Here is a 20,865-nt window from a genome sequence, read left to right as displayed (position 1 = left end):
TTGTATGTATGCCCTCATGGAGGAACGATCAATTTAAGAGTTTGTCTTGGGTCATTATTACCTGCTGCATAGCCATCTGTTACAGAAGAGAGCGGACGATTTCTGCCCTGTAGCCGGAGTGTTCGGTGGAGTCCGACAGAGTAGAAGTGAAACCAGATGGACTGGGGCACGAGGCTCTGCACTCTGCCAAACTGGTTTGAGCATGTTTAAGAGAACCATTTCTAAATATAATTAGTTTAATTATTTATTCGAAGAAAGAGCTTTCGAGCATGCAGAATTCTTAACTGACTCATAGCTATGGAGAATGGTTGAAGCTTTTTTTTTTTTTCCTGAAATGTAGATTTTCTGTCAAAGCAAAATTATTCATCCACCTGCACACATTATGCAAACCCAGAGAAATACAGTATAGTGCAATATTGTCAAAAATGGAAAGGAAACAGCAACACATTAATAGTATAAGATAGTATAATATGTACTGTAATAATATATAAACTAATACTATACAATATTTAGAATGTTTTTCAAAACATTAATTTGGGCATGTACAAAAGTATACTATATTATACTGCATAAATGAACAGGTAGGTGATTAATCTCAAAGGTCAGGTTATAAACAAAGTATACAGTAAGTTTATACAATAGTATACAATATACCTGTACAGCAAGAATGATTGTGCAGAAACACATGCAATTGGGCACCAGTAACCAGAACCCTGGCAAGACCCAGCACTTGAGAGGCAATTAACTCCCATGTATAACAGCCAAGGACACACAGACTTTTTGGGGCTAAGCTGGTACATCAGGTTGTGAGTAAACAGCACAGCTACTGTATCAATGAAAAAGCAGAGAATCAGTGTAACGGAACTTCGTAGGTTGTGTCTACAGGGATTAGTGTGATAGTGTCTGCTGTCTGACAGACAGTTTGTGTTGTGTTGAAATAGTATTTCATTAAGGGATGGACTCTTTATAATATAAGGAGCAATCAATCAAACCTGTAGAATGCACTGTAATATAATAGAATTTAGGAGGGGGGGTACATAAATTGTTCATGGCATTATAATTAAATCTGCTCTTGTTTTGTTTCTAATTACTTGCATTGATTATTTTCCCTGTTTGCTGGCAGTAAAACTTTGTTCTTAGGTTCAATACCTTTGTTAATCATAATTAACAAAGAAATACAGACATTTATCACTTTCTAAACTGTGCAGTAAATTCTCAACATAAAAATATGATTTTGATGTCATTGTTCTTTACCTCTGCTGTGAGTTTTCCACAGCTTCCGAGTTTAAATGTCTTTTTGTCTTTGCTTCCTTCTGCCTTTAATAATGCTCATTTCCTGACAGGTTTATCTAAGGCTTTTGCAATGGAGTGAGACGTTGTCACACAAGGAGCTCATTTGCTGTATAAATGTCCCACATGTCTCTGGCACCCTTACAGTGACAGCAGAGGATCATTAGAGGTGAACTATGGCTCTGAGCCATAATGCCACATGTTACCGATACAGTATGCTGTCATGTTTCAAAAAAGTTTGACATGTGTATGCAAGCATACAGCTCTTTCCCTTATCATTTGTTTAAGTGCATTTTAAATTAAACATAAAGAGAAAACATACAACATAAGCTGACTTTAACAAGATATTAGCTCTTCAATTATCTGATCATTTTCATCTTTATTCTTCAATAACACCACTAGACTGTATCCATTATATCGTTCGCTTATTTAATATAGCAGCTTTCTGGTATCTGATATAAACTGAAGAAACATTACCTGTCATGCGGAATAATTACCTCTTTTTTTTCAGCACTGTACAGTATACTTCGAAATAACACGTTAAATTGTTATGAGTAATTGCATTGATGCTACTCAGAAAATGCATTTACAGTTAAACCTGATGTAAATCTAATTACTGTGAGATGCTAAAAATTCATGGTCAGCTGATGGTTTGAGGTTTACCTAAAACTGTAACAGGACACCGAGCGTTAAAGCAAGGTGATTCAGTATATCCTTGAATACCGAGAAAAACAGATAAACTGTTGTAAGTGATCCCTTTTTAAAAGCCTTTCTGTACAGTTGTAATAACCTTACAGCATAAGGTCTTTATTGGGCCCCAACTGACTAGCATGGTTCCTAATTAATGACACCAGCTAATGAACTTAATAGCGTAAACTGAGTAACATATGGCTCCCTTATGGGGATCCACATTTAAACCTTTAATTTTGATAAATGATACCCAGGGTTATGTGTTGTATTAGCATTTACTTTGCCTAGGTGTTTTATACAATAATGACAAAGATCAAACACAGTCTAAACTAACAAAAGAAGACCAGTAAATACTGTAGGGTCCTGGGTGTGCAGTGATGGACCTGTTCTAGGGAGACTGTTCTCCGCCTGCAGACAAAGAAAGCTTTTTCCTTAACTGAAGTAGAGCAGAGTTATTTGTGAACATCAGAAGGACAATGTGCAGGACAACCGCAAACTCCCTTTCAAGTTCCAATGTCGGCAAGAGTGTCCTGTGTTACTGACATACTGTACAGGGCTGTGCTGAGCTCTTGGTTTCACCATTTTACTGTGATAAGTATGCTTTAGTCTCTTCGTCCTCCTGTAATTTTGCAGGTGAGACTTCATAACAACCCTTGGCATGCTTCAGTTTATTTTAGATGATGCAGTAATGGTGCTGCAGGTGTTTTGCAATGAAGCTGAAGTGTGGTTTCACTTACTTCAGTAGTAACTCCTCTGTGCAAGTTCAGATGTAATTTGCTTTTGAAGTGTGCTGTGGATGAAAGCATGCCCTCTTCAGATAACACAGCTCAGTCAACTGTTTTCATCAACACTCATGTTTCCCAACAACATGCTTACAGTATGTCAAGCCGATCATCAAAGCCTAAACAATTAGTCACCAGCAGTTTTGATACAAAGTTCTCTTTATGTACAGTACACTGCGTTTGACATCTTCAGTGGAGGACTGGAGGCTGAGACCTCCTTCTTGTATAGGGTGTATGTAAACAGATTGCTATGTTACTTTGGAAATAAAGATGTAGTGTAGTAGTATAATAAATGCATTGCAGATGTCTGCATTTAAATCAAATTACCGTACCATATCTCAAATCTAAGGCATGCTGATTAAATTAATGGGCTTTGCTGAAAACAGTTGTTTCTGAAGCATTTATTCAAGGAAATTAGATAAGACTGTTAGTCTAATGCACATTTCCTATTTATTTATATAAATAAAAAAATTAAGACACAAAGCATTTTTCCTGCCAAAACACAATATTGTCAATCAAGTATCACATCTTAAAAAGCCCTTGAACATAAATGTGAACAATAATTTTCATTACTATTCTGTGATGAATAACTGTAATAATACCCAGGCCTTGTGAACACAGCTACAATTGTACACTTTCAACAAACATAATGGATGTCTGCAATTGATCTGGTTTTTCTACAAAATGTTTTCAAAAAGGATTATTTATCATTTGAAATAATTGTTTTCCATTTTATACCTTTTATTGCTTTAAGGCACACAAATTAACCATCAGTTACTCAGAAAACGGTTTTCTTTAGCAAGTAAAGCCTCTGACGAATTACATTATATTTTCCTAATTCTGTGCACATAGCACAAAATAAGAATTATTTTATAAATTCACATGTATTGGAAAGATGTACCTGTATGTTTGTGTGTGGATAGTCATTTAAAATGATCCAGTATTTTAAAATGACCTGTAATTGAATCTAATATATTAATATTATTTAACAGTAATACATGGAGACGGCCTTAATACAAGTGTAGCAGAACATGTGAACACGAGTTTGTTAGTTTTCCTATTGACCAGTGATAACACTGTATTCAAACAACCACAAAAAACTGCTTTAGGAACAAAGAAAACTTGGAAGAAGCACAAAACACCTGTACAGTAAATGTGTTGAAAAGCAGCCTTACCAGGTGTGTTCTGCTTTGAGAAATAACTTTTTCTAAAGACAATCTCCATATTTCTCTCTTTCTCACTCTGCTCCTGTGCAGTAAATCTGTGGAGACCTCTAAAGTGCTGTCCTGTGTGCCGACGGTCTTCTGTGCTGTGCTCCCGTTGAGTGTTGTTCAGTCTGCACTGTGTGGGGGTTAATCTCAGATGAAAGGCTGTAGGTCTGAGCTTCCTTTTATCTGCATAGTTCTTGCCTAGATGTCTGTGCTCCACACTGCAAATTGATGCTGTTGCCAACCTCTGCCACTACAGGCCAGTAGAACAGAAAAACAGTACACATCACTGCTTTGAAGCTCCTGAAGACAACAGAGATTCTGTATTAGTCAGGGTATAAGGGGTTGCCAGTGAAAGCCACTGTTTCAGATGCTGTTATATTTGATTTTATGTTATGAAGGTTTTCTACTCTGGTGCTGTCTTTGGAGTTTATGTGAACAGCATGATACAGTGGCTTGTGTTTTTGCCGCTGATGAAATATTGTTCTGATTCTATAAATCAGGAGAAACATGAGAGACCGGCATTGACAGGGATATTTAGAAACCAAAATAGGATGTTATCAAAATAACAGTTATCATTTTACAGCACGTAGTTTGCCGAATTCCTTCCACCTGAGCACTTGACTGCAGCAATCAGACTGAGGTGACCCTGTAGTTACAGTGCAGAGCCCTAACCACTATTACACAGTGCTGTCGCCCTGCCTTGCTGAGCTGTGTAGAACAGCTGTACTGTACTGTATGTGTGTGTCTGGTTCTGTCCCTCATCCCTCATAGAACGCCTGTCTTGTAACTGTCTTGGCAGTGCAGAGGTAGTGTATTCACAGTGGGCTCTTCCCTCTGGCGGCTGCATGTTCCGATTAAATGTGCGCTCTCTTCAGGAGCTCGGGAGCAGAACAGAAGATTGCCTTCAAGTGGCTGAGGACTTGAATTCCACCATGTTCCTGCAACAGGCAGGCCCACTGTCATCATCTGCTGTTTCTGTGTGAGGCAGCACCAACCCCGGGAAGATTATACAGCTGAGCGGGACTGTGACCCAGCTGCTGACAGTTTGAGAGCTTAAGAGCTTGTTGATCAGAGGTTGCGGCTCTCAAAATTATTTGCAGACTTTGAATTGGTTCCTTTTGATGCTATTATTAAAATAATATCCTTTTTCTGCATAATGTGATGGACATTTGGTTTCTCTAAGTATATTAAAATGATTGTACTATAGAGTTAGAGAGAGAGTGACTATGCACTGTAAACACTACATATAATTCTCTTTTTTATCAACATATCTATTAACTATGCCTACAGTGTATTGTGCAAAACTTTGCATGATTAATTGTGTTACTTTGTTTGTGTAGTATTTTTGTAATGGTTTTGAGTTTCCGTAAGAACAGTTAAACAACAAACAGACCAAAAGTGTACAACACTATTCATTAACGTATTATGGGTTATGTTGGATGCTGTGGTTTAGGCTACTCAGTGACATATTCTACTGTATAATTGCAAAATGATATGTTCAATACAAAGCCTTGAATAATTGCATCAAACAAACACATGTTGTTCAAGTAAGATATACACTTCGTATAAATGATCATAACCCTGATCTCAGAGCTGTTAATAGCTGTTAATACATTGAAATGTAATTTTTCATGAGGCCTCCGTGACCCTTCACACAGGACAGCAATATCCAGCAACGAAAGGGATCTAGCAGATGCTGTGTTTTAGTGTTTATCAAGATCACTGTCTCCCTCAGTCAGCACATACCCATTCTTTAATGAGACAGAGGTGAATCATTTTTGTAAGGGTGCATCACCAAAATAATCTGTCTTGTTTATCTGGTATAAAACATGCATGTGGGAGGCACAGTGGCTCAGAGGTCAGCATTGTAGCCTCACAGCCTTGGGGCCCAGGGTTCAACTCCAGACCTGGGTGCTGTCAGTGTGGAGTTTGCATGTTCTCCCCAAGTTTCCTCTGGTTGTTTCGGGCTCCTCCCACAGTGGCAGGTTAATTGGCTTCTGGAAAAACCGGCCCTCGTGTGAGCTTGTGTTTGTGTCATCTCATCCAGGTTGCCTGCCTTGCACCCATTGCTTGCTGGGATGAATGGATTTGATTCTAGATTGGTGTGCCTTATGTGTGGAGTCTGCATGTTCTCTCTTTGTATGAGTTCTTTATGCACTGTGGTTTCCTCTCACCTTCTAATGAGATGCTAGTCCTTAATTGTCCCTGTGCTTATGTGTGCCTAATGTATGTGTTTCAGTTCCCAGTAATGGGAGGCCGTCCTCTCTTGAATGAAGTTACTACTTTTGCTCCTGAAATAGGCATGAAGTTGTCCTTGTCGACAAGGAAGAGGAAGATTTGTGATGTCAGATGGATAATATACTGTATATATGGAAATAAAATCTAGAAATGAATATAGAGATAAAATTGAAAATACTTCTAACTCGGAGTCAAGATGGGCTAATTACTTGAGAAACAGTAACTGGACTGGACTAATTACAGGGATAAACGGACTAATGACATGGGAAAACAATGAATAATTTTGAAGACTAAGACAAAATCTTCGCCGAGCTCAACTAATTAGCTAATTTATTAATTGCATGAATAATGGACGCATGAATCGGCATCTCTCCCCGGCTTTGCTCACCTGCAACATGCTCGCCCATGCTCCAGCTCTTGTGTGCCGAGCGACCGAAGACTTTTAAGTGTGAGTGAGCTGAGACAGGATCCGGACGAGAACTGGCAGTAGGTGTTCATGTAAATGCAGGGGCAGTGCGGAACACTGTGAGATTGTAGAGAACTGAGGGAGTGGCAGCTCGCGTTCTGTAACCAAGGCAACGGACAAGGCAGTGTGCGCAAATCTAAAGAAATTCTTTGTTCTGTATGAATGCTATGTATGGTATAGCATGAATTACAAGATGATTAGTGCCCAGGCAGGATACTTAATGTATTAGGTAGAAAATGAATTATCCCAACATTCAAGATCAGGAGTTACTGGAAACTCAGTGGATAATATTTCAGTCAGTGCAATATCTGTTACAATAAATCAGGTTTTGTTAGGAAAAACAGAACCAGTTTGTTTATGGTTCTGCAGTTCCATCTTAGCTTCCATGTGAACTAACAAAATCATCAGTTTCAATCAACTTCTTGACAAACGTTTTAAAACACAAAATAAACTGTGTCTAAGAAACTGGCATTTTGACTGCAGTCTAACAGTACCCAATCGTGTTTTGGTTGGACGTGTTTAAGTATGTCACTGGTGAGAAAAAAAAATCCCACTGTATTTTGTTTTAAAGTTTTGATAATACAATTCAGAGCAATCTGCATTTAAATAAATCTCCCCAAAGATATACCCTGCATATACAGTAATGGTAATGGATATGGTTGAATCAGATTTCAAACACTAACTATGCAGAAGAAGAGGGCGATATCATTTCAGATGTCAGTCAAACATCAATCATTGTGAGAAGTTAAAGACTGCATCTGCATTTCATTCTAATTGATGGTTCTGTCTGAGGGTTGAAAACCGTTAAATTGCTGATGTTTCAATGATGGAATGTCAGCTGTCATCATAGAGATGAAAACTGTGTCTCACTGTGGCAGTCGCTATAACAAATCCTGTTGATTTGACTTCAAGGTATTGTATCAGGGTCAAAGTTTAATTTATCAGCCCCTTAACCCTTGTGATATGAATATTGAAAAGTTTGATTTTAATGTCAGTGAGGCATTTTGTTGAGCATTATGGATTGGTATAAGAAATACGGTATCTCTCAGTGCCTCTCAACACTATCTTTTTGCACCTTAGTGTATTTTTTGTTTTACTTTAAAAGCTAGAATTTCTGTCTGTAAAATTTCTTTCACTTAGAAATTAGCATATGAGGCAGAAGAAAAGATTCACCTTAAGTAAAACTTGTTCCATTCTTTTTTATTAAGCGATTTCAACGGCATTACTGTATATACTGTACATAATGAAGTTGTTCATAAAGTTTGACAGAAGTGTTAGAAGTATTATAACACTTCTGTGTTGGTTCTATATTTAGTTTTCCCACAATATACAAGATGCACATGGAAAGCAACTGAAATAATCATTTAGAATTTGCCCGGTATGTTTTACGTTTCTGCAATCGCCGGGTGTTTAATAAGAGACAGAGTGATAAATGTGCAGAATAAAACAAGTTAGTGTGTAGTGTTGCGTGCGTGTCTCCTATCTCTGGCCAGGGCAGGTTATAGAGTGCAGTGGTGGAGTGGCTCTCATTGCAGCGAACTCTTTTCTGACCTGCAGCTAAAAACATGGCCTACCGGAAGGTGACCGCAGGACACGGGGGGGCTTTGCACTCTCAGGACCTGGACGGCGAGGCCCTCCAGGCCACAGTGCTGGACCTCGAGTGGGACATGGAGAAGGAGCTGGAGGAGCCGGGATTCGAGAGGTTCCAGTTGGAGAGCACTGGCCAGCGTCCCACGGGGAATTCGACGGCCCCCACGGACCTCGACATGGAGCCAGTGCAGCCCTCTGTCTCTCCTCAGGGTCGCTTTGAGCGGCTCCAGGAAGACCCCGACTATGTGTCTCACTTCACTAGACCGGCACCAAAGAGCAGCCGCAGGACCTGCTGGAAGGCTGCAAAATACTTTGTGGTGGGCAGCGGGCTTTTCTTCATCGGCCTCCTGATTGGCCGTTATACGCGGCAGACAGGCCGCTCTGGGCTCACTCCCAATAACCGGACCCTGCCGGCGCCGCCTGCCGGACCCGGAGATCTCCACCGCGTAATTCTGCAGGACATCAGCGTGGAGGGCATTAAAGCACGCTTGAGGTACGTCGTGAAACCTTTGACAGCTACATTTGGCAAAAGGTTGATGAATAGAGTTAGAATTAAGAAGAGAACTATAAAATGGAGCAGAGACACAACATCTGGAGTTGTTAACAAGTGGTTAACTGCTTGTAAACTGTGATTGACATTTGGGATTACAGAGCCATTGTTTTTGTAATGCAGGGTACTTTCTGAGCAACAAAGAGTCACAGACATGCTGTACAGTAGTTGCTAATGAGAGGTGCGTTAAATGAGTCACAGACAAAGCAATGAGTCACTAAGTTGTCTCAAGAGCAAATCAATTCACAAGAAGTCCAGTGGGAACACTGGTTCTGTGTCTAGTCAAAACAAGAGAATAAAAAAAATTGTTCAGAGTGGAAAAGAGTGGAATTTTGCAGAAAATCTGCAATCTATGCTGTCATAAAAATCCAAAGCACACTGGTTCGACACTGGATCTCAGAATATTTCACTTAGCCAGTAGGCACGGTGAATTCGTAATGCCTCTTAAACAATCTGAATTGGTGGCTGCTGTCTGCTTGGCATGGAAGTCAGTTAACCTCCGATACATGAAACCAGCCCAATTCAGGATCAAAGTCTGGGGTAAATAAACAGTGGAAAGTGATACGGTTCTGCGCGTGAGGCTCTGTGAAAGGGAGGGTTTGTGGAGCCCACAGATGTGGGGTTTTCTTAAACTGCCCCTGCAGGACTCTCCTCCTCCTGACAATGTATCACTCAGTGCCAAAGTACAGGTGCCTTGGTAGGCTGTACCTCACAAGTGACAACCAGGTATGTTCAGTGCATGCCAACTGGTGCACTCCCTGTCGGGAGTAAAGCAGACACAACCAGGTACTAATGTTAGATTAAATCCTCACAGCTCTCCAGCGCACAGGAATTGCTTGTGAGTCTCCAAATGCAGAACAACGTACAACTGCAGACACAAGTGATGGCACGCTGCATCTGAAATAAATATATTCACTAATGTTTCACGCTTGTCTAAAGGGTAATTAAGACGTTTTAGTGTACTAAATTAATGTGCAATATTTCTGACTGGAAGACTAAAGACATCCTTTGAATTGCAGGTACTGTATACAGGTAAGTGTTAGAGCCTATGATGTACAGTATGATATTGCTACCAAACCATGGTGGGTGTCAGTAACTGTTAATTTACTATAGACTCCCAAAAGGTTACAACTTACAGTGCATTGCAAGAAGCAAAAAACAAAGCAATATATATTATTAGATTTGAAATCCTGAAAAGAAATTCCAGAATGCATTTTGAATTTTAGCCAAGACTCAAAAACACCCTTCATTGTACAGTATATTCAGATTTGCCAAGATTTAATCACACATCCCATGTGTGACTGGCACTTTGTGCTGTATTGTACACGGAATGTGGTATTTTCTTTAAGGAGATAATGATAAAACCTGTTCTTATTTTACAAGATTTAACATATACTTCTGGGAACAAAATATATTATTACAGTTGTAAGGGCTTAAACAATGAATGTATTCCTTATTCTTGTGATCCTGGTCCTCAGAGTAAATTCGCATATTTACTAATTTAGCTAAAGCCCAGTAGAAATGCAGACTGCCACTTGGAAACACACATTTAATGATTTAGAATAGATTGCTTAATTGATTCAATACCAACACTAATAATTTAATCAAAGGGCAGTCTGCTACAATTCTGAACACCCTATTTAACCTTCTTACAGATGCATTTGGGCTTTTTAAAAAGTGCAGTGTAAGGCAAACAGAGTACCAACTAATTGAATTTATTGTTCAATTTTTGCAGTCTTAAATGTTTTAAAAAACAACCTGGCTCTCTCAGACAAAAGTGCACCTACTCTTGAAAATGGTTTACTGTTCACTGAACAGATTCTTCTTGGTGATGTTTGTGGTTTATTTTGAGTATGTCAATATGTGGCTCCATATCTGGTCTCAGTAGCAGAGGTTTTTATTTCCTTAACTTACTCTACCTTATTAAAACAAGGCACTGCTTTACTCACAGTTTTACACATATTGAAAAAGTCTCTTGGTTAAAATAACATACATGATTGGTTAAAAGGACATACATTTTCCCCTATCATAAATCATCATAAATCCCTGGAAATACAGAACATTTTCGTTTAATTTTTATAAATAAAATTCAGTAACTGCAAAACTTGACCTGCATCAATTCCTTGTGAATAGCTGTGCAGATTTATTGTTACTGTATATTCTGCAGCAGTTGCTTTTGAAAACTATAAGTAAAAAATCAGACGGAAGGCATTGCATCACATAACCAAATATTAATTGTCTTGTTTGCAGGGTACTAGTAACTAGTGCCTCAGTAATTGGCACCAACCCTGAGAGAAACCTCCAAAAAGAAGTAATATATTCATTTATTTTTTATTTGTTCTGTGACCATTAATTGAAATCCTGGTGCTCTCCAAAAGAGAGATTGATATTTAAGGAGTGAAGTGCACTGCATTATTTAAAAGAAGGCTGAAACATACAGAATCAGGTCCCTCAAAGATTGTGTTCAGTGCATTTGAATCTTGAAATGTGTATTCCTTTTGTTTCTTTATTGAAAGGTTAAAATCCTTTAAAACCGAAGAAACCCTGCACCTCGCACACAGTGTTGTGCAGCGGTCCCTGTAACTTCTGATAGCGTTTATTAGAATGTAATTTAATGAGAAATACAGAACAAAACCATTTGATGTATTTCTCTGCTTTCTGTATCCTCAGTATTCTGAATACTGTCAGCCATTAAAATTCAGAACTCCGCATAAACTTATCTCAAGTGCGTAATGAATTGAATGTCAAAAAATGTGCTAAGTATAAATTCTCATTAGTTTGGTGTTTATAACATGATTGAAAGTTAATTTAGCTGTAGTTTGAATAATTTGTTGTATTTTGCATATTAATGGACACAAAACAAGCGGACTTGATTACCACTAGTAAGAAGTCCGGTCTGGCCAGGAGTAAAACTACAGTCAATTAGACCAATTTGTGTTCTACAGAAAAGAGAGATAAATAGAAACTTTTTTCTTCTTTCATTGTCTAATTTTTAAGTTGTTCTTTTAATTTGTTTAATCCTCTGTGAAGAAACATGGGCTTTAAGTCGTCAGGAAAATCAGTAACAAACGTTTTATTACCAGATGTATTTACGGAAAAGATTTTATCTTTGACATTCTCCCCTGATTTATAGGAGCAGCAATTAATTCAATTAATTTTCTTGATTCTTGATTTTTTTATTTGTCCTTCAAATCCCTCAGTTGTAGTACTGTAATGAAAAACAAATGTTTGAAATTAGCTGGTATGTAGCAAATTAGATTATTGATGGTTTTATGTCTTTCAATTGCATTGGCACTTCAAAGAATGCTAAAAAGAAAACATCAAGCACACTATACTGTAATTAAACCAAAGTCCCAGTCTAAATTATATTATACTATATAATATCCATTTGAACTTTCTAACACTTATTCTTAAATGTGGCCAAAATTCAAGCACTATAACTAAACTACTGCGCTGAATTTTTAAATTGCACATTTTAATGAATTTTTAATGAAAATTATCAAGGTCAAAATGGTGACCATGTTCATTAGCTCACTGGGACTGATAAGAAAAGAAGGGGACTTATTTAGTGAGCTTTGGGCCAGAGGCAACAAAGGATAAACTACCATTACCTCATTCTTACCTGACATTATAAAATATAACAAAGCAGCGCTGAGTCGAATATTAAAATGGACTTTCCTTTTACACTCCACAGATATAGGACCCTTGGCAATTGGGCAATTTACCTTGCTGTAATCCCCCTCAACAACACAAGAAAAGAGAGAAGATTATGATTGCATTTTGCTTTGTTTTTCTTCATTGGTTTTGCAGAAAATCACATCTCTGTTAGCTGTTTCAGTGTTCGGTGAGAGAGGAAACCCATTTTAAAACTAAACCTTTTTCATGCATCGTTAAGTCAGGCCTGCCTCAATAGAAAGGATGCCTGAAATCTATACTGAGCACACAAAGAAACTTATCACTTTTAACTGCAGCAAATTCACAAGTTATCAGAAAAACGACAAAATCATTTTTGTAGCAGGTGCCGCGACTTTGAATTGAACTGACATGAAATTTACTGACGGTAAATTCGTTTTACTGGTTAACATTTGTCATCAACTGAGTTCACCAACACAGGTTCTAATGGCTACAGTAGCGCCTACCTCATGGTACTGTATAAATCTGTGATGTCTAGCCTATTGTTCTTCCAGAGCCCAGACAAGCATGTGCCCGTTCACTGGTCTCTGAGCCATCAAACTCACAGTAAAGTATCCATTGTCATATTTTCATCTTGCTAATAACAACTGTGACATGACCAGCAGGACCGTGTGTGTTGTCCTGCTGGAATGCTTTCTCGCTGACTCGCTGTCTCGCTGCCTCGCTCGCTGCCTCGCTGTCTCGCTGTCTCGCTGTCTCGCTGTCTCGCTGTCTCGCTGTATCTCTGACTCGTCTCGCTGCCTCCCTGCCTCGCTGATTCTCTGACTCGCTGCCTCCCTGTCTCGCAGTCCCGCTGCCTCGCTGCCTCACTGCCTCGCTGCCTCGCTGTCTCGCTGTCTCGGTGCCTCGCTGCCTCGCTGTCTCGCTGTATCTCTTACTCGTTGTCTCGCTGCCTCGCTGATTCTCTGACTCGCTGTCTCGCTGCCTCGCTGCCTCGCTGTCTCGCTGTCTCTCTGTCTTGCTGTCCCGCTGTCCCGCTGTCCCGCTGACTCGCTGTCTCTCTGTCTCTCTGTCTCGCTGACTCGCTGACTCGCTGTCTCGCTGTCTCTCTGCCTCGCTGTGTTGCTGTCTCTCTGCCTCGCTGCCTCGCTGTCTTGCTGTCTTGCTGACTCGCTGACTCGCTGATTCTCTGCCCAGGTCTGATAGTGCTATGCAGGTACAGTATTGTGCCATCAATCATAATAATAATAATAATAATAATAATAATAATAATAAAAGACAGGGGTATTCTGAGCATCTTCCATCTGTGAGCTTTCTAAGAGGCCCTGGCAGGTAAGTGCAGGCACAGAGTCACAGACAGGGAACATAACTGCACAGGGTGAAAAGTTATTAAGAGTGAAGTTTCTATCTCCATGGAGACTTGAGTTGTCTGACCAAGAAAACACTCTTAATGCAACAAATTGTTAGTGCACCGAAGATGAGAAAGAAGTAAAGGTTATCCCAGCAGAGGAGAAAAGGGTTATGTCTTCCTTTTTCAAACTGGCAGTATTTGCAAGAGGAGAAATGGAGAAAATACCTCAGTGCTGTTTGTCAAGTCCCAGTTTAGTCAACCATGTGCCGGAGTACACTGATTATCATGCTGCGACTTCAGACGCTGAACATAATCGGGCTTTTTAAGTAGTTTTGTAAGTAAGTAGATCAACTGTGGAAAATAATTATACTCAAGGGACAAAGGTAAAAAGACTTAGTGGAGCCAGGAAGAAGATGTTTTCATGATTTGATGTGAAAAATGTACAGTATTGTAAAGAGATATGTGATGCAGGCCACCATATATTAACCAAAAGACTCTGAAGTAGATGACCATAACTCTGTAGGGTACTGATCTGAAATTAATACATATTATCTATTTATTCTGTCCCAAAAATGGACTGCTGTCACTTCATACTCAAGCTTTATACATGTCACTATCTTTGTTCCATAGTGTCTCTAAACTTTAGTACCTGATTGGATGTAAATACATAAAAAGTGCTTATGCATTAATACAGTGTATAATACATTATTTATTACAACATGGTGTTGTTCTGCAGTGCTTAACAGCTTATGGCAAATAATAAGATGTTGTTTTGCACTGAGGACAATAAAATTGAAATAAATTGTGAAGCTCAGCTTGGAAAACAGAGTTTAAGTGTTTTATTTTCATATGAAAACTGAATCTACCTCTGGGAGCAAGTGCAGAATCCTTACTGAAGTCTCAGCAACACATATAACAACAATATTATCATAACACTTGAACATGCATAGCATAATGAAATGCATATTGGCCTAAAATGTTCCTGTTGTTTCTTTGATTTAAAATAATACTCAGTGGGTTCCGCTCAGATGTGATCCCTGTTATATTTTTGCTGTAAATACACTGAGAGTTTGACAAGCAAAAGCAACACTTATTGGTGTGCTGTCAGTTTGCCCAGTGCACTAGAGACCAATGTGCTCTGTGAGAAGGGGAGGCAGAAACAGTGCAGTGTATTTGAAGAGCACTGACATGCCAGTTCTTTGCCTGTTCAGAAAATACAAGTCCTGGATAAAGGAATGTGTTCTTGGTAAATACCGCTGCTCTACTAGAAAGGATGCGTTTCCACTGGGTCTCATCCAGTTCCACGTGGCACAGTCCCTCGGAAAGCTGCCGTTCCTCCTTCCGTGCGTTTGTATGACCAGCCTGGGAATCTGTGTAAGTGTCCCCCAGAAGACAAGACACTGCGCTGGCCTCCCTGCTGAAGCAGAGTAATGGAGGGAAATAACCCATCCTCAATTAGGAGGAACTCTCTGGGGAGACCTGGCAAGGCTGCATCTCCAGTAGGCTAATTGACAGTCATTGTTCTCTCCTTCACGGGGGAAAAAAAAATAACTACTGCTGTTAAAAATATGCTCACTTCTGTATTCTTTTTATTTCTTATAAATTGCATTTGGCTGACTAGGCATTAACACAAAAACACGAGACAAAAGCAGCCCGAGGCTGCTCTCGGGGGGATTAAGAGACGTGTCACGCTGTGAGAGGAGGGTGAAGCGGTGCTGGCGTTCGGATGGCCCTGATGGGCCGAGAACAATGAAGCCCAGTGGCAGCTGACAGCAGGTGGTGCAAGGAGAGACCGAACACGCGAAGATGAGAAAGACCGACTGATGAATGAGAACTGTTATGAAGTACAAAATATAAAAAGATAGTGATGCAGAGGACCTGTTCTGGAAACAAGCAGGTTGGGGTTCTATAGCATGTATTTGTGTGCATTTCCTGCTTCTTAGATTAAGCGCTGAGCTGCTGAAACGAGGTCATGAAGGGGCAAGTGTTTTCCACATGCATTCTGCCATAGATGACTTTTCTGTAAATCCAGCAAATGCGGCCATCTTTTTCCTGATCTAGGTCAAAATATGAAGCTGGCACATTTTCTGTAGAACATCTTTCCAGAGTCCTTGTGGTTTTCCCAGCTCTGACGATAGTCTAGAGTGTTATAGTCAAGCACAGGCACATTCCACTTCACTGCTTTTGCAAATTCAGCACTCCCAGCTGAGGTTCCAGGGTCTCTGAAAGTATGCGCCTAACTATCGATCAGGAATAATGAAATTGATATTTCTCGAGTATTAATCAATGTTAATAATTGTATGTTACAATAGCCTTGTATTAAGAGCCCACTATTCTCAGCTCCTGTCATTTAGAAGGCTAAAATCCTGTCAGTCCTTGCTATGCTTAAGGAGAGCTGGAATTAAAACGGACAGATGCATTTTTCCACATAATAGTGGCAATGCATTCCCGTTTGACGTGGTTTATATTACAATGACACCTCTAGTAGTCTTGTGAGGAGAGGCTGGAATGATAAACGCTTTGTTGGAGTGACGGGGACATACCCTCTTTAAAGAACTCTGTTGTAGCCGGAAATCTGTGAATGAGATTTTGGCTCACTGATGTTGCAATAAGCCAGGACATGCTGAGGAAGGTGTGGTTGCAGAGCGAAGGTTATAATATTGGCCTAATAGTGAAAATTCAGTTTGCTTGTGAATACAAGCAATACAGAACTTTGCCACATTAAAAGAACGACCAGCAACATAACATACTGTAACATAATTCCTCAGTTTTACTCTAGTATTGATGATTCTGCTCCATATTGTGTCCACTTGTATTGCTCATACTTGTGCAAACAAAATCTGTTGATTCAAGTGCCTATATTCTAATTTGAAAATTACAAGAACGCAATGCCTGCAGTATATAATATAAAATATAAGAACATCAGATTGTGGGAGTGTAGAACTAGTTATCCATCCATGTTGTCGAAGCCCATACTCTGGCTTCTTTCAAGAGCTATCTGAAAGAGATCACTAATTAGTTACAGGCAGAGTAGCTGAATGGCCTTCTCTCATTCCTAAACTTTCTTATAACCTTACAAATGAGAGGTGGCCACTCAGTCTATCTAGCTTCTGGGTTGGCAGTACTTTCCTGGAGCCTTTTCCTTCCTTGAAAGCCTGGCTATCATTTTTAGCAACAAGGCTCAGTACAGTAGCTTGTTCCAGCTCGTATTTTGTATAAAGAAACGCCTCCTGGTTTTAGTTTCAAATGTGGTTCCCCGTGGTGTAGCTCTGGCTGTGTTCTCTTGTCTGTATTTCACGACGTAGTTTAAAGAAGCTGCTGCAGTGTTTTCTAATCCTCCTGTTGTGATATAATCGATCTTGCAAACTTGACTCGTACCAGAATCAAGATCATTGTCACACAGTATATTGGGAAAGGAATCCGTCATAATTCAGATCCCCTTGTTTTCCATCCATTAACCAGTTTTTAATCCAAAAACATGCATTACCTTGAATGCATGTAATTAATTAATTAAAATATTTACCTAGAAATTAAACATTTATTAGAAACTTTAGCAAATGGCTTCTGAGGGTCTAAATAATCTGTATCATATGCTCTGTTTGTATTCATTACTTCTGTTGCCTGTTCAAAGACCTTTAACACAATCGAGAAGACCTCCTTTTCCTAAGGGGTCTACTGTACATTAACAATTGTGCCAGACAAGTAGTATCATCTGCTGTACAGTAAGTCTAGAGAGACTGTTAGATTTTTTTTATGCCCTGTGAATCTACTGTACTAATAACATCCCTTGTTTCTTGGAGATCTGCTCATTTGAAAAGTTTCTAGTGCCTCTTCCATGTCAATATATTTAAAAACATAATAAAAAATGAAGAAGAAATTGGTCTTATTCAGTCTCAGGCATGCTGTCTTTCTCTTCCTTGGAGAACATGTGAGTGAAATATAGTGGCTGTTTTCCTTCCATCTTCTTAAAAGTTCCCAATTGATCAAGTACAAGTTACTGTACGTCACCCTTAACTGTTCTTTTCCTGTTCTCATACAAAACATACAGATGCAAGAGTTTGAATGATGTTTCATTGGTGCAGTAATGCTAGAAGCCAGACATGAATTGAAGTTTGAAATAAGCCGTGAGGAAAGGGTTTACAAATATGATATCCACTCATCATAAAATACAAGACTTCACAAAGACCATCTGGATCCTGTGAGTCCTTTGAAGAATTTAACCTCCAATCTTAACATCTCCTTTCTAAAAGGATAACTTTTTAGTTGGCAGGCAAAGCTTTGGCCTTTTACCACGTACTCAGACTTTGTGATTCAGATTAGATTTCTGAAATCTAAATTTGTTTTATTTGAAGTAAAATATATTTAAGTTTGAGTGGAGCTGAATGAAGTGAATCACACCGAATATTTAATGAGCACCATTTATGTTTGATAATTCTGTGTTGCTTGCAGTCGTCCTCTTTGCTTGCTGAAAATGTAAAGGTGGTTTTAACTGGTCCTTTGGCCAAAGGAGATGTTTTTACATCTTTAATCAGGGAATCGGTGAAGGCTAGGGACTGCAGGAGTGCAGAGAGGCTAAACCTTTACTGAACAGGTTTGAATTTGTGGCTTAATCCCAATAGTTTTTTTGTGTATTAACTGGGCAGCATCAGTTAGCATCCACATCTGTCAGAGTTAGCTAGAATGATCAAACTGTGTGGCAGCTTGGATGAACAAATGTTACAAAGACATACCTTCATGTCTTTATGTGCATTCAGTATGAACACAATAGGAATACAGTATCTACATCATACAGTATGTGGGAAGCACAGGCACTTTAACAATAAATGTTATCACACTTATGTAAGTCTAATAGATGTTCTTGTTACTGGCCTCCATAGTGAAAATAATTCTGCATTTATTAAGTACGTCTTCCTATCCAATAATCCCAAGTAATTAAAGACATAACGCATGAGAAATCAAATACAGCTATACTGTATCTGTTAAAGAAGCACTGCATTAGAATGGGTTATTGGAGTGAGATGATCTAGGGATATTGATAGAAAATAAAGATAACAGTAATGTACAGTATCTAAGCAAAACTGCATTTTCTTATCTGTACTTGGATTTACTTGAGATCTCAAGGTTTAAAACTTTGATGTTTTTAAACAAACCTCAGTTTAATGTATTGATTGGTAACAGTAGCTCCATTTGTGGCAAATTAGCTGTAACACCTTTCCTGGCTGTTGGCTCACACACAGAGGTCAAACCAAATATTCAGTCTTCAGCGTTCAGACTTTGATCTTGCAGTTTTTCTAACGTCTGAAACCTGTATTGACTAGGAATTTCATTTTTAATAGGATGTACAAGAGTTGTATTTATTGGCTGGTTGTCCACAAATAACTGTATCGTAGAAATGTATGTGGATTATATAATTTCATCAATACAAACACAAACCTGTTCACTGTTTTCTACGTATTTTTTAGGTTTCCAATCCCATATGTTGCTAATTAGCACAACCCCTAATAATTCTAATTTTGAGATTTTCTGTATTACGACCATACTTTGAAATCTCTGGACAAAATCTTTGTGCTAGAAATAATGTTATTACAACGAATGTTAAAAGTAGTTTAACTAGAACTGAAATTCCTAATTTGTCACTGTAACATCAAAACAATAAATACATTTAGAGCACTTAAAAAAGTTAGGTGTCAACTGCAATAGGATGTGCTCAGTTTTGATTCCTTAGGCGTACATTATAATTATTTGTTGAATACCCACACATTTTTCCAAAGTGACACATTTTTTGATAGAATTACAAGTTATTTCCTTAAGAAGGGACATGGCCATGAGAGACAGCTGATGTGTTGTGTATGCCACAGAAATTGTCATTTCAAAAAGGTTTTCTGGATTTCATGAAATTTTCTCGTTTCAATTTTATGAAGAATATTTGGTTAAGATGAAAGATGCTGGTGTGTGTAACCATGGGACTGTAATGTCCTTCTCTTGCCCTGTCATGAAGGACATTACTGTAGTTAAACCTAAAATATTACATGTTGATATTGCTGCACTAAACTTGAGCCGAATCTTACAATTGTGTCTCTAAATTCCAGCTTCGAATTTTTTTCTTTCTGTAGTAAATGATCATTTACTATCAGTTTTCCAAAGTACCTTGAAGTCAGTCGTACTTGATGACCTGTACTTAAATATCTCTCCTGTATTATTCTTGCCAATATTTCCATGCATCCTTTCTGTTACAGTATATTTGCAATGATGCACAATGCACATCAGAGCTGATTGATACCTTGCCAGGCACTCTAGACTTTCAGTCAAGTCCCTGGTAAATCAACCTTCTGTGCTAGTGATGCATTGGTGGATGAGTGGGATGTTCCGCAAATTATTCATGTGTCTTTCGGGTGTCGCACAGGCACACACTGTGGCTGTGGGGAGGGCAGCACAACATGCACACCATTTATCAATAAGGTACTGAGCTTGCCTGCAGTACCGCTGATCTGAATTGGTTTCCTTTGCTACAATAGTCATACAGTATGTTCCCTCGAGCCTCCGGATGTAAAATATAACGCACCTGCTATGTAATGATCCGTGCATAACAAAGAAAAAAAATCTTAACCTAAATGTGTTGGTAGCTGTGGTAGTGACTGGAAGTTTGTGTCATTTCAAGGGGATTCAAAAGCATTTCAACCCATTTGAGAAGATCCACTAGGGATGGATATACTACAAGTCCCTGTCCTGAGTGCTGTATACTGTACTTTTCCATACATCCTATTCATCCAGAAAACCTTTGCAAGGAGCATAGGTTCTCAGGGTGACAAATCCCAAGTTTAACTTGGGAACACAAACACAAGTTTAACTTGGCAAGGGTTTCTGAAGGTTTGGTTATGCCTTTTTATTGCTAAATCTTTCATAAGATAGTTCTCACTTGATACAGTACAGTATGTACTGTTTGTCCAAGCATGAACATTATGGATTTAGTCCTGCAAAGTGCTGGACTGTCAATGTGGTGTGTATTCCATATTTTCTTATCAGCTGCTTTATGTACAGTATGTGCTGCTCATTGCTGTGTTCTT

The 20,865-nt window shown here is 39.0% G+C and overlaps 1 protein-coding gene across 9 annotated transcripts in view; it reads left to right on the top strand.

The window, feature by feature from the left end:
- naaladl2 (N-acetylated alpha-linked acidic dipeptidase like 2) overlaps positions 1–20,865 on the top strand; it is a 298,711-nt gene that overhangs the window by 106,030 nt on the left and 171,816 nt on the right. For all 9 annotated transcript variants that reach the window (XR_015930769.1, XM_088621717.1, XM_088621741.1 and 6 more), the window contains one exon: positions 8,235–8,760. Coding sequence is in view for 8 of the 9 variants with exons in the window: in XM_088621717.1 (XP_088477843.1) it covers positions 8,235–8,760 (526 nt within the window). In the remaining variant the exon portion in view is untranslated. The remainder of the gene's footprint in view (positions 1–8,234; positions 8,761–20,865) is intronic.

Source organism: Lepisosteus platostomus, chromosome 2, assembly GCF_059453375.1.
Source record: "Lepisosteus platostomus isolate fLepPlt1 chromosome 2, fLepPlt1.hap1, whole genome shotgun sequence".
In the NCBI taxonomy this organism is placed as follows: domain Eukaryota; kingdom Metazoa; phylum Chordata; class Actinopteri; order Semionotiformes; family Lepisosteidae; genus Lepisosteus; species Lepisosteus platostomus.
Note: the sequence above shows the minus strand (reverse complement) of the source record. Positions and strands in the feature narration are given on the sequence as shown.